This window comes from Salvelinus namaycush, chromosome 31 (genome assembly GCF_016432855.1).
Source record: "Salvelinus namaycush isolate Seneca chromosome 31, SaNama_1.0, whole genome shotgun sequence".
Taxonomy (NCBI): domain Eukaryota; kingdom Metazoa; phylum Chordata; class Actinopteri; order Salmoniformes; family Salmonidae; genus Salvelinus; species Salvelinus namaycush.
In genome coordinates, this window is record NC_052337.1 from 13561565 (window position 1) to 13575368 (window position 13804).

The following is a 13804-nucleotide window of genomic DNA, read 5'->3' on the forward strand; positions in this document are numbered from 1 at the left end:
CCACAACCGCAACTAAATATTAATTTTGATTACATATTACCCTAAATATTGCGGTACAAATAATAGTGTTCATAACGAAGTCAATAATAACAGTATATTTCTTTAAGTTATTGGAAGGAGGATTTTTAACAGCTGCTAGTGAGAGATAGTGGAAGGGGTAGGTACCTTTCTCCCGATCAACTTTTGGAATTCTGTAAACCGGGATATCTCTGAGGATGGACGTATTTCCGCTAATGACGTAGTCAACATCCTGTGTAGTTTGGAAAAGAAGTGGAGTTGTTTTGCTAGGAGTATCTCTGGTTATAGTTAATACCACCATCGCTTAACTAGACAAGATAGTGAAACTATATTCAAAATAAATTTGTATTTATTTTAAACTTGTTAAAGTTGTACTGAAAGCTAACGTTAATTAGTTAACGTTAAACTAGCCTACTCATACTATAGCCGGTAATTTCTGGTGGATCAAGTTTGTGTCGAGGAGAGAACAAGGTAAAACTACTTTATCTTACTAGCTAGCTATGTTTCAAGTCTGTCAGTCTTTAATCGGTTATACTGTCATTAGCAGCAACCTGTTGATTTGCTGAAATGTTGGAAGTGATTTGATAGTGACAGTTGTGCCCTGTAGCTTTCAGACGCTAGTTAGTTCGCTAACGTTATCTAGTTGCTAATGTTAACTGCTAGTTACAGATAACGTTGTTTGGTTATTGTACTACAGCAAAAACAGTGCCTAATACTGCTACCAGTATGTCCAATAACTTAATTCAGATAATGTTGTATAGTTAATCACCCAGTTTGAGTAACTAACAAGCTACACACTGTGTGTGTGTGTGTGTGTGTGTGTGTGAGAGATAATGTCACACATCAGTGTGGATAATTAGCATGACAGCAGCGGCGTGTAGCTGAAAGTGACACAGAAATTGATCTCATCGTTGCAGGCTGCCTGCGTTAAAAGACAGAGGTTATTCACACCACCACCATGAAGCTTTTCAGTCTGAGTGTGCTGTATAAAGGGACCACCAAGTCTAACCTACTGAAAGCTGCCTACGACCTGTCATCCTTCAGCTTCTTCCAGAAGTCCAGGTGGGATTGGCTCTTTGTCTATCTATCTATGGGCCAGTTTCCCTGGACACAGATTAAGCCTAGTCCTGGACTAAAAAATACTTTAAATTAAGAATTTCCATTAAACCTCTAGGAATGTGATTAGTCGGTGTTTGGGAAACCAGCCCTATGGTTTATGACAGGGAGGGCAGGCTTACCCTCCTTTTGTGGAGTAGAGCTATCCTAACCTCCCGCAGGACTTTGTTCCATCCCTAGTAATATAAATACACACATTCTACTAATCAGCTGCTCCTTGATTAGCTGAATCAGGAAGTGTGTTTGTGTAGGGCTGGCGCTATTAGTAATGCACACCCACTAGCTCTCTTGGAGAAGGGTTGGCCACACCTTGTTTCAATTATGACATGTCACCTGTTTCTTTTAAAAATGAGTGGTGTCAGGTACCTACTTATCTCTGTCTGATCTGCAGTGTTGCCCATGTGTATTAAGTATAGATAGTATCTTTTGAGACTTGCTTCATTATTTATGTGTGGTTGTGTCTCAGTGTTCAGGAGTTCATGACATTCACCAGTGACCTCATAGTTCAACGCTCGTCTATAGGGAGCCGAGCCTCTGTCAAAGAACAAGGTTAGTGTGAGGACGACATACACACCTAGGCAGCTCTCTCTCTTACACATACACACCACACACAATACCACCCACATTCACTAACTCCACGTTAGCCCCCATAGGTGTCTCAGAGACTGAATGTGTGTGTGTTCCCTCTCAGAGTACCTGTGTCACGTGTATGTGAGGAACGACTCCCTGGGTGCGGTGGTGATTGCTGACGGAGAGTATCCCTCTAGAGTGTGCTTCACCCTACTGGATAAGGTAGGAGAGTATCCATCTAGAGCAGGGGTCTCCAGCTTTTTCTAGCATGAGAGCTACTTTAAAAAAAAATGTCACAAGCTACTCCATATTTTATATTTTTTTAGCTTTCAAATAGGCACATTTTTCTATTCTCCTCTACCCCAAAACTCTTCCCTGGGTCCTTAGTGTACAAGAGATGTTTTATATCAATATACCTTGTAAAACAATAGGACTAAGGGGTCCCATAAAATGATATGATGTATTTTCAAGAATTCAGTTTTCCTCTGGGGGGTTTTCTCCAGTTTTTTCACTCTTAATATTACAATTATTCATACAGAAACAATGTAAATGGATGTTCTGAGTCCTTGTCAATGCTCAAATTACATTAGAAGACCAATTTTGAGTCAGAAAAACAAGAGTGTAATTCCCCTTTAATTGCGCATTTAGAAAGAGGGGAATGTGTCGTCTGGTGATGTTTCTGATTGAATTACTGCTGCAGCTTGTCATGGCAGAAAATGCCAAACAAAGGCCACCAAATTGATACAAATAATCTTGTCAGCTAAGCCTACTTTATAGTTAACATACATAACATATTCAAGAAGGTTTTTGTGGAAAGTCTTTCTGTCAACCCACAAGACTGTTATCATTACTAGCATCGCTAACTGGATACATAAGGAGTGATAGACAAACGCGCGCACCAAACAGACAGACCGGGGCAATACTGCTGAAAATTAATTGGCAGATATTGTGTTACGTTTGACCATATTGACCTATTCATTTGATCTGCCTTACATTCAGACCCTCTTACTGAGTGGTGTAGGAGAACTAGAGGAGTGTCTGCATTTCCTATGTTAGGGCCATTAGTCATGGATTGTTAGTCGTAAAATATTACTGCCTCTGAGGATTTACCAACTGTCTTTTTGAAATTCTATTTAGAAACTCAGAGGTTTGATTGATGCATGTATCCTGCTTTGGATGAGTACTCAGTCCTGACTACTCTCTCCTCCCCTCTCCTTCTCTCTCCTCCCCTCCTTCTCTCTATACCTCCTTACCCCCCCCTTCTCTCCCCTCCCTCCTTCTCTCCTCCCCTCTCTTTCAGGTGCTGGAGGAATTTTCCAGACAGGTGAGCAGTATAGACTGGCCCTCTGGTTCTCCTGACACTGTCCACTATACTGCCCTGGACAGCTACCTCGCCAAGTACCAGGTAACACACACACACTCCCTCTCACAGGTTAATCACAATTGATTTATTTACATTTTGATTTGCATTAGAATTCATCAATATGTTGCACACGATTGAACTGATCAGGAAGTGAGTTCCATAGATGGACTTCTTATAACAACAAGTGTTGCAATGTGGGGTTTTGTTTATGCGTTAACTTAACCCTGTTTATTTGCCTGTAGAATCCTCGGGAGGCGGACGCAATGAGTAAAGTACAAGCTGAGCTGGACGAAACCAAAATAATTCTGGTGAGTTGAGTTCTCGTGTGTGTAATAACAAAATGTAACATTAATTTTAATTAAAGTGTAAGAACATTTTCTGAAATTAACATGAAGTGTTCTGGAATAAGGAGCCTTTCTACAGACAGAACAGCTGTGGTGACAGAGTTGAGTGACTGAAATGTGTCATGATTCTACAATAAATGTCCATGGAGTCTTTTTGAAATGTGCTCGCATATCTACATCCATAGGTAGTATCCAAAGAGATATCCAAAAGTACTTTGATGTAAGAGAACTTCACACACAGCACTTGCAAATAAATATCTGATTTATTCTGCCAATGTTTCAGTCGTCGTCAAAGCAACTCTTTGCCAACAGCAATACTCTTCAATGTTTAACAAATGCATTGATTCATTCATTATATCTTATTTCAACAAGAGCAGTCACATGAGGGCTATGTCCTCCTACCTGACCCAGTAACTGGGATAGAAACATATTGAATAGAACAGACATGCTAATCTATTATCTAGAGTAAGAAATCCTGTCAGCTCTAAATATGACATTTCTATTTGCACTGTTGTTGGTGCACATAGAATTGTGTTGCACCCTTCTAAATGTGACTCAGATGTCAGTTGGAACATATTTTACTCCCAAGGGAACTGTCTTGAGTTCTTCTCTCTTATGAAGAGTACTTTTGTGATTTTTTAGTAAATCATACTCGAGCATCTGCTACAGGTGTTGCACCCTTAAGGTTTCTCTGCTGGTGCTGTTTTAAGTTTGCTGCGGTGCTACTACATTTTCCAGACGTTTCTCCCCTGTGTGAGAAATATGCCTTCTCAGTTGCCTTTTCAGATTTGACTCCTGGTTGAAACATTTCCCACAATCGTTGCATGTTTGTTGTTTCTCTCATGTGTGAATCCTCATATGTCTGTTCAGCTGTGTCTTAGAGATGAAGCATATTTTTACGTTGCTATGATTTCTTCCGAGTGTGAGTAATCATATGAGCGTTCAGGTGTTCCTCACGGTAGAAGCATTTCCCACATTCTTGACATTTATATGAATCAAATGAAATGTTATTTGTCACGTGCGCCGAATACAACAGGTGCAGACCTTACAGTGAAATGCTTACTTAAGACCTTAACCAACAATGCAGTTTTAAGAAACACCTAAAAAAAAAAGTTACAGATAAGAATAACAAATAATTAAAGAGCAGCAGTAAATAACAGTAGCGAGGCTATATACAGGGGGTACCGGTACAGAGTCAATGTGCAGGGGCACCGGTATTGAGGTAATATGTACATGTAGGTAGAGTTATTAAAGTGACTATGCCTGGATAATAACAGAGTAGCAGCAGCGTAGGGGGGGGGGGGGGCAATGCAAATAGTCTGGGTAGCCATTTGATTAGCTGTTCAGGGGTCTTATGGCTTGGGGGTAGAAGCTGTTTAGAAGCCTCTTGGACCTAGACTTGGCACTCTGGTACTGCTTGCCGTGTGGTAGCAGAGAGAACAGTCTATGACTAGGGTGGCTGGAGTCTTCGACAATTTTTAGGGCCTTCCTCTGATTCTCTCTGCTGCTCCTGCTGTCTCAAACTCTGAAAGCCAACTGACATTTACTCCTGAGGTGCTGACCTGTTGCATCCTCTATAACCACTGTGATTATTATTATTTGACCCCGCCGGTCATCTATGAAAGTTTGAACAATGATCTGGCTTTAATGGCCATGTACTCTTATATTCTCCACCGGGCAAAGCCAGAAAAGAACTGGCCACCCCTCAGATCTTCCTCTCTAGGTTTCTTCCTAGTTTCCTGCCTTTCTAGGGAGTTTTTCCTAGCCACTGTGCTTCTTTGTCTGAATTGCTTGCTCTTTTGGGTTTTATGCTGCGTTTCTGTATCAGCACTTTGTGACATCTGCTGATGTAAAAAGGGCTTTCTAAATAAATGTGATTTGATTGATATGCTTGATCAGAGCAGAATTATTTTTGATGCATGGATTGTGTATGTGTGCCATTCAGAGGGTGAATGGCACTTACACAAAAGATGTAAGTGCCTTTGAACAGGGTATGGTAGCTGGTGCCAGGCGCACTAGTTTGTCAAGAACTGCACTCATATGGTTTCTCTCCTGTGTGAATCATCATATGCTAAAGCTTACCATATGCTTCCCAGTCCAAATAGTTTGCACCTAATATTATGACGTTTTTTTCTTCTTCTTGAGGCTAGTCGAAGTCTACACCCCTTTTGTGATTGGTCAACAGTAAGGATTCTTCAATTACGTGTTTTTTGTCATTTAACGGAGATGACTATTTCTTTTTTTAATTTGAGAAATGCTGCCCCAAACATCTTAGTAAATTGTCAAATCGCGCAGTTATGACCTTTGCAGAAAGGTCAAAATATATTACAGATTTCTTGATTGATCTTAGATTAATTCAGACTATTTTGAGGAAGTGAATATTGGCTATTTGTTGCAACGATGTCTCAAACTGTAATATTGTCGCAAATTTTTCAACAAAGGTCTTTAAAGGGAGTATGCGAGGTACAGATGTTCGCTTTGCCTAGCCGAGTTGTGCTAGGAGCAAACCAAACCTAATGCCTTTAGTCAGTATGTCCTTACGGTATAAATATTTGTCACATTCTTGGCACCTACACCGAGTATACCAAACATTAGGAACAACTTCCTAATATTTAGTTGCCACCCCCCTTTTGCCCTCAGAACAGCTTCAATTCGTCAGGGAATGGACTCTACAAGGTGTTGAAAGTGTTCCACAAGGATGCTGGCCCATGTTGACTCCAATGCTTCCCACAGTTGTGTCGAGTTGGCTGGATGTCGTTTAGTTGGTGGACCATTCTTGATACACACATGTAACTGTTGAGTGTGTTAAACCCAGCAGCATTGCAGTTCTTGACACAAACTAGTGCGCCTGGCACCAGCTACCATACCCTGTTCAAAGGCACTTACATCTTTTGTGTTACCCATTCACCCTCTGAATGGCACACATACACAATCCATGTTTCAGTTGTTGCAAGGGTTAAAACTCCTTTAACCGGTTTCCTCCCCTTCATCTACACTGATTGAAGTGGATTTAACAGGTTACCTCAATAAGGGATCATAGCTTTCACCTGGAATCACCTGGTCAGTATATGTCATGGAAAGAGCAGGTATCCTTAATATTTTGTATACTCTGTGTATATCACATGCCTGGTCAGATCTGACTTGGATGAAACAATTCCCACAATCTTTGCAATTATATGGCTTCTCCTTTGTGTGAATCATCATATGTCTGGCCAGATGTGTCTTAAAGATGAAGCACTTTACACATTATTTGCATTGACATGATTTCTTCCCCATGTCTTTTCAGTTTACAATCAGGAGAGAAACATTTGCCATTAACATGACAGAAATGTTTAGTTTCAGCTTTAGTGTGAGTTTCCAGGTGATCTATCAAACTCGCTGTGGACTCGGTCTTTCCCGCGCACACCACAGAGATGTTCATTATGCTTTATGTGTTTGATTCGCACATGAAAAGTTAAATGAAGCAGTGAAGTAAAATTATTTTTAGACTCCTTGCAACAATGAGAAGCAGCATGTCTTTAACTAGGAGATTTCAAACAGGACAACTTTGGGTTTATCCTGCCTGGCTGAAGTCCTCCACCCGATCCCATTAACACTTTCAGTGTCTTTGTTCTGCAGTTCGGAGTAGTCTGGATTTACTGCAGAGAGGGGCTGAGGGTCACTGCTTGGTTATCTTAAAAAATATAAAACAATTCTTCTACTTTGACATTTAGAGTATTTTGTGTAGATTGTTGACGAAATATTATGACAATGAAATCTAGTTCAACCCCACTGTAACACAATAAAATGTGAAGAAATCCAAGCGGTCTGAATACTTTTGCAAAGCACTGTAAATATAAGGTGGGTAAAAGAGTATGTAAACATTGTTAAAGTGACCAGTGTTCCATGTCTCTATTTACACTACTGGTCAAAAGTTTTAGAACAGCTAGTCTTTCAAGGGTTTTTCTTTATTTGTACTATTTTCTACATTGTAAAATAATAGTGAAGACATCAACTATGAAATAACACATGTAGTAACCAAAAAAGTGTTAAACAAATCAAAATATATTTGAGTTTCTTAAAATAGCCACCCTTTGCTTTGATGACAGCCTTGCACACTCTTGGCATTTTCTCAACCAGATTCATGAGGTAGTCACCTGGAATGCATTTCAATTACCATGTGTGCCTTGTTAATTTGTGGAATTTCTTTCCTTCATGCATTTGAACCAATCAGTTGTGTTGTGACAAGGTAGGGGAGGTATACAGAAGATAGTTCATATTATGGTAAGAACAGCTCAAATAAGCAAAGAGAAATGACATTCCATCATTACTTTAAGACATGAAGGTCAGTCAATACAGAAAATGTCAAGAGCTTTGAAAGTTTCTTCAAGTGCAGTCGCAAAAACCATCAAGCGCCATGAGGAAACTGGCTCTCACTAGGATCACCACAGGAATGGAAGACCCGGAGTTACCTCTGCTGCAGAGGATAAGTTCATTAGAGTTACCAGCCTCAGAATTTGCAGCCCAAATAAATGCTTCACAGCGTTCAAGTAACAGACACATCTCAACATCAACTGTTCAGAGGAGACTGTGTGAGTCAGGGCTTCATGGTCGAATTGCTTTAAAGAAACCACTACTAAAGGACACCAATAAGAAGAAGAAGAAGACTTGCTTGGGCCAAGGAACATAAGCAGTGGACCTTAGACCAGTGGAAATGTGTCCTTTGATCTGGAGTCCAAATTGAAGATTTTTGGTTCCAACTGCGGTGTTGGTGAAAGGATGATCTCCGCATGTGTATTTCCCACCGTAAAGCATGGAGGAGGAGGTGTTATGGTGTGGGGGTGCTTTGCTGGGGACACTGATTTATTTAGAATTCAAGGCACACTTAACCAGCATGGCTACCACAGCATTCTACAGCGATACGCTATCCCATCTGGTTTTGGGCTTAGTGGGACTATCATTTGTTTTTCAACAGGACAATAACCCACCACACCTCCAGGCTGTGTAAGGGCTATTTTACCAAGAAGTAGAGTGATGGAGTGCTGCATCAGATGACCTGGCCTCTACAATCCCACAACCTCAACCAAATTGAGATGGTTTGGGATGAGTCGGACCGCAGAGGGAAGGAGAAGCAGCGAGCAAGTGCTCAGCACATGTGGGAACTCCAAGACTGTTGGGAAAGCAGTCCAGGTGAAGCTGGTTGAGAGAATGCCAAGAGTGTGCAAAGCTGTCAAGGCGAAGGGTGGATATTTGAAGAATCTAAAAATAATAAAATATTTAACACTTTTTTGGGTTACTACATGATTCCATATGAGTTATTTAATAATTTTGACATCTTCACTATTATTCTACAATGTAGAAAATAGTAACAATAAAGAAAAACCCTTGAATGAGTAGGTGTTCTAAAACGTTTGATCAGTAGTGTACATATAGAGAGGCAGCAGTGTCTAAGGTGCAGGGCAGAGTACTGTGCGGTGGCCGGCTAGTGATGGCTGTTCAACAGTCTGATGGCCTGGAGATAAAAGCTGTTTTTCAGTTTCTCAGTCCCGGCTTTGATGCAACTGTAGATGGTAGCAGAGTGAACAGGCTGTGGCTCGGCTGGCTGATGTCCTTGATGATTTCCTTGTCCTTCCTGTGACACCAGGTGCTGTAGATGTCCTGGAAGGCAGGCAGTGTGCCTCCGGTGATGCATTGGGAGAGCCATGCGGTTGCGGGCTGTGCAGTTGCTGTACCAGGCGGTGATGCAGCCAAACAGAATGCTCTCGACGGTGCATCTGGAGAAGTTCATGAGGGTCTTGGCTGAATTTCTTCAGCCTCCTAAGGTTGAAGAGGCGCTGTTGCGACTTCTTCACCACAGGTTCCATTTCAGGTCCTTGGTGATGTGCACACCAAGGAGTTTGCCGCTTTTGACCCTCTACTGCGGCCCCATTAATGTGGAAGGAGGGGTGCGCTCTCTGATAGTCCACAATCAGATCGTTAGTTTTGTTGAAGAAGAGGTTATTTCCCCGGAACCATTCCGCCAGGTCCTGTAGGTTGTCTCGTCGTCGTTGTTGGTTATTAGGCCTACCACTGTTGTGTCATCAGTAAACTTGATGATTGAGTTGGAGTCGTGCATATCCGGCAATAGATGTCAGTCAATTGGTAATATTCATTTTTGTCTTCTAATGTATCTTTAGGGGAAAGTGATCTAAAAGTAACCAGATTACGTTACTGAGTTTGGATTACCCAGTTTTGGAATTGTAATTTAACTTCAACGGATTACATTTAGAAAGTAATCTACCAAACCCTGTAAATTTATCATCTGATTTATGTGATATCTAGCTAGTTGATACAAACCTGCTCTGTGACTTTCTCTGGTTTGAAAACCAAATCCAGTAGCCTCTGTAGACGTCCGTTCTCCTCTTTGGAATGGGACATTTCTCTGCTAACGTTTTTTCCACGGCCTGGGATATCTCAGAAGCAGCCACTGTTAGTTGTTCAGTAAGATACACATTCAACAGCTGTAGTTTGGACATTTTGAGTTCAAAGTTGAGCAGTTCGTATTACCACACAATCCTGCCTTATCCACCCCATTCCTGTTTCCGATTGTGGCACACCGCTTTTTTCTCTTCAACTTAGGCGGAGGTTTCAACCTAAAACCATCATGTCAACCAAAACTACGGTTATTTGGCAAAAAAAAATTTTTACACCTTTATTTAACTAGGCAAGTCAGTTAAGAACAAATTCTTATTTACAATGACGGCCTAGGAACAGTGGGTTCAGCAGCAGAACAACAGATATTTACCTTGTCAGCTCGGGGATTCGATCTAGCAACCTTTCGGTTACTGGTCCAACGCTCTAACCACTAGGCTACCTGCCGCCCCACAAGCTAATAAGCTACGATGCAGTCTTGCTACGAAACGACTGTTAACACTGTACTTGCTAAGTCTAGGGGTCCTAGGCTTGCCTAATGGTTCTGTAACCTGAATGATTGTGTGCATAAATGTGAGAGAAAAAAAACATGCCCAAATAAAAGATTCATGGCACCGAGAAAAACCAGCAGCCTCACAGCTCTGCAAGCTAAGTTTTCCACTTCTACACACCATTTTTATGTCAATAACAAGAAGTTGTTTACCCGTGGTGTAGTGAACATGTTAAATTTGTCAATCTATCCCTTTTTCATGAGTCTTCCACCTCATCTCCTCTCTCAGCACAACACTATGGAAAGTCTGTTGGAGAGAGGAGAGAAGCTGGATGATCTAGTCCAGAAGTCAGAACACCTGGGGAACCAGTCTAAAGCCTTCTACAAGACGGTGAGAAACGTATTGGAACACACACACACACACACACAATAATTCATGAGAGGACATACAGTATTAGATTGCTAGTGTAATCATACTGTATGTGTGTGTGTTCTCCCCAGGCGCGGAAGCAGAACTCTTGCTGTGAGGTCATGTGATGTTGCTGGACCCCTCTTGATCTCCTCACCCCCCGGATGTGCCATGACTATCAGCCTTCATATTATACTTCTTACTCTGCGTGTGTGTGAGTGTACTGGCGAAATGGTTGTGTGGTGAAGTGTATCAGGTGATAGTTGTTGGAGCCTTTTTGCAGTTGATTAGGCCTAAGTGCTGTTTTCTGAATATGGTGAGTCAATTCTATACATTCCTAGTTGTGAAAAAGTACATGAATTGTTTGTGTGTGTGAGAAGTGAACATTGTGTATCAAAGGTGTGTGATTGTGTGTTCTCTGTATTGTGTGTGTACAGTAAAGCAGGGGTTATTAAACCTTTTCAGCCTGTGAACCAAATGAGAAAGTCAATGTTTTCTTGGGACCCAAGCTCATGAAAACATGTCCCTTTTGGCGGTCCTAAGAAAACATTTTAGTGGCCCCCCTGTTGATGGCGGAGAACAAAATTGACGTTTTAAAGCAAGTTTTCTGCAAGTCTACCCATTTTGACATGGCTTACATCATGTTAATATGGTATCTGAGTGAGAGTAATTACCAAAATCAATGTGTTCCTGTGCAGTGTTGGAAAAAGTTCCCAATTGTCATAATTGATTTAAAGTAAAGATACGTTAATAGAAAAGTGAAAGTCACCCAGTAAAATAGAGTAAAAGTATTTGGTTTTAAATATACTTAAGTATCAAACGTGATTGTAATTGATAAAATATACTTAAGTATCAAAAGTTAAATTATAAATCATTTCAAATTCCTTATATTAAGCAAACCAGATTGCACGATTTTGTTTTTTAATTTATGGATAGCCAGGGGCACACTCCAACACTCAGACATAATTTACAAACAAAGCATTTGTGTTTAGTGAGTCATACCAGATCAGGGGCAGTAGAGATGACCAGGGATGTTCTCATGATAAGTGTGTGAATTGGACCATTTTCCTGTCCTGCTAAGCATTTGAAATGTAAGTACTTTTGGGTGTCAGGGAAAATCTATGGAGTAAAAAGTACATTCTTGTATATAGGAATGTAGTGAAGTAAAAGTCTTAATTTTTTTTCCATTATTATTATAATTTTTTAAAAGTACAGTAACAAAAAAAACTACTTAAGTAAAAATACTTTAAAGCACTATTTAAGTACTTCACACCACTGCCATTGGGCACGTGGCCTGTTGGTATTTTGCCATGATTACTACAAGTTTAGATAGCTGGCTAGACTGAATTACCAATCTAAAAACTGTTAGCTGACATGGCTAATTGAGTGACTGACATAACGAGAAAACTGGTGATGCACAACCACATTTCTAAATAGCACCTTGTGTATTCTACTATTCTAAGTTTCAACAGTAAGTTGAGACCCCGACTGAGTTCCAAAAAAAAAAAGAAGTGAAATGCATTTATTAATATCTACATTTGCCACATTTATTCTATTACAGACACCTTAATGCAAACTTTTAAATTATATTATGTGAGCTAAACCTACAAATAAAATATATAAAATGTTTACATTTGATATTACTAATGTTACTGTCCCCACTACAAAATGTTGTTACGTTACAGCCTTATTCTAAAATTGATTAAATTCATTTTTTCCCTCATCTACACACAATACCCCATAATGACGAAGCAAAAAGAGGTTTTTATAAATGTTTGCACATTTATTTAAAAATTACTTAAATGTGACATTTACATAAGTATTCAGACCCTTTTTAGTACTTTGTTGAAGCACCTTTGGCAGCAATTTACAGCCTCAAGTCTTCTTGGGTATGACTCTAAAAGGTTGGCACACCTGTATTTGGGGAGTTTCTCTGCAGATCCTCTCAAGCTCTGTCAGGTTGGATGGAGAGTGTTGCTCTACAGCTATTTTTAGGTCTCCAGAGATGCTAAATTGGGTTCAAGTCCGGGCTCTGGCTGGGCCACACAAGGACATTCAGAGACTTGTCCTGAAGCCACTCCTACTTTGTCTTGGCTGTGTGCAAAGGTTCATTGTCCTGTTGGAAGGTGAACCTTTCGCCCCAGTCTGAGGTCCTGAGCGCTCCAGAGCGCTCTTCATCAAGGATCTCTCTGTACTTTGCTACGTTCATCTTTCCCTCGATCCTGACTAGTCTCCCAGTCTCTGCCTCTGAAAAACGTGATGCTTGACATTCTGGCCAAAGAGTTCAATCTTGTTTCTCATGGTCTGAGAGTCCTTTAGGTGCCCTTTGGCAAACTCCAAGCGGGCTGTCTTGTGCATTTTACTGAGTGGCTTCCGTCTGGACACTCTACCATAAAGCCCTGATTGGTGGAGTGCTGCAGAGATGGTTGTCCTTCTGGAAGGTTCTCCTATCTCCACAGAGGAACTCTGGAGCTCTGTCAGAGTGACCATCGGGTTCTTGGTCACCTCCCTGACCAAGGCCCTTCTTCCCCGATTGCTCAGTTTGGCTGGGTGGCCAGCTCTAGGAAGAGTCTGGGTTGTTCCAAACTTCTTCCATGTAAGAATGATGGAGGTCACTGTGTTCTTGGGGACCTTTAATGCTGCAGAAATGTTTTGGTACCCTTCCCCAGACAATTCCTTCAACCTCATGTCTTGGTTTTTGCTCTGACATGCACTGTCAACTGTGGGACCTTTATATAGTGTGGTGGAATTATTGAAATCAAAAGGAGACTTTTAGATTTCCTCAAAATAATCCAACTTTATTCTTTAATACTGTAGTAATGGAGCTGGTCGGTAATCATCCCTGGAGGTGATCACTGAGAACTCAACGAGATGGTTTGAGCCACAGCATTTTATAGCAAAGTCCATCCTCCTTCAGTCTATATGACAAACAGATGTATGGAATGGGTCAGAAGGTTAAGATTTACATGAAAGATACTTATAATTCACAGCAGACAGTATCTGCTGTAAAAACAGTTCTCATTGTGTAGAGACCAGGGTCTGGCTGCCAACTCCATACTGGAGCCATCTCCCCCTGGTACCCCAGTACAGAAACATTAACTCAT

At 40.9% G+C, this 13804-nt stretch overlaps 1 protein-coding gene across 1 annotated transcript; it reads left to right on the forward strand.

The window, feature by feature from the left end:
- The first annotated feature begins 250 nt into the window (after positions 1 to 250).
- LOC120025892 (synaptobrevin homolog YKT6-like) lies at positions 251 to 11178 on the forward strand. Its single transcript, XM_038970607.1, has 8 exons — positions 251 to 489; positions 936 to 1080; positions 1601 to 1683; positions 1826 to 1926; positions 3005 to 3109; positions 3310 to 3375; positions 10581 to 10682; positions 10793 to 11178. Exons 2-8 carry the CDS (start codon positions 977 to 979, stop codon positions 10826 to 10828), a joined length of 597 nt encoding a protein of 198 aa, XP_038826535.1. The 5' UTR covers positions 251 to 489; positions 936 to 976; the 3' UTR covers positions 10829 to 11178.
- Positions 11179 to 13804: the final 2626 nt, after the last annotated feature.

Bases quoted from the DNA above. Each gene is read 5' to 3' on its own strand.
- LOC120025892 (XM_038970607.1), top strand. From the start codon at position 977: ATGAAGCTTTTCAGTCTGAGTGTGCTGTATAAAGGGACCACCAAGTCT. The intron at 1,684-1,825 runs GTTAGTGTGAGG...GTTCCCTCTCAG, and splicing joins AGCCTCTGTCAAAGAACAAG to AGTACCTGTGTCACGTGTAT. The intron at 1,927-3,004 runs GTAGGAGAGTAT...CCTCTCTTTCAG, and splicing joins GCTTCACCCTACTGGATAAG to GTGCTGGAGGAATTTTCCAG.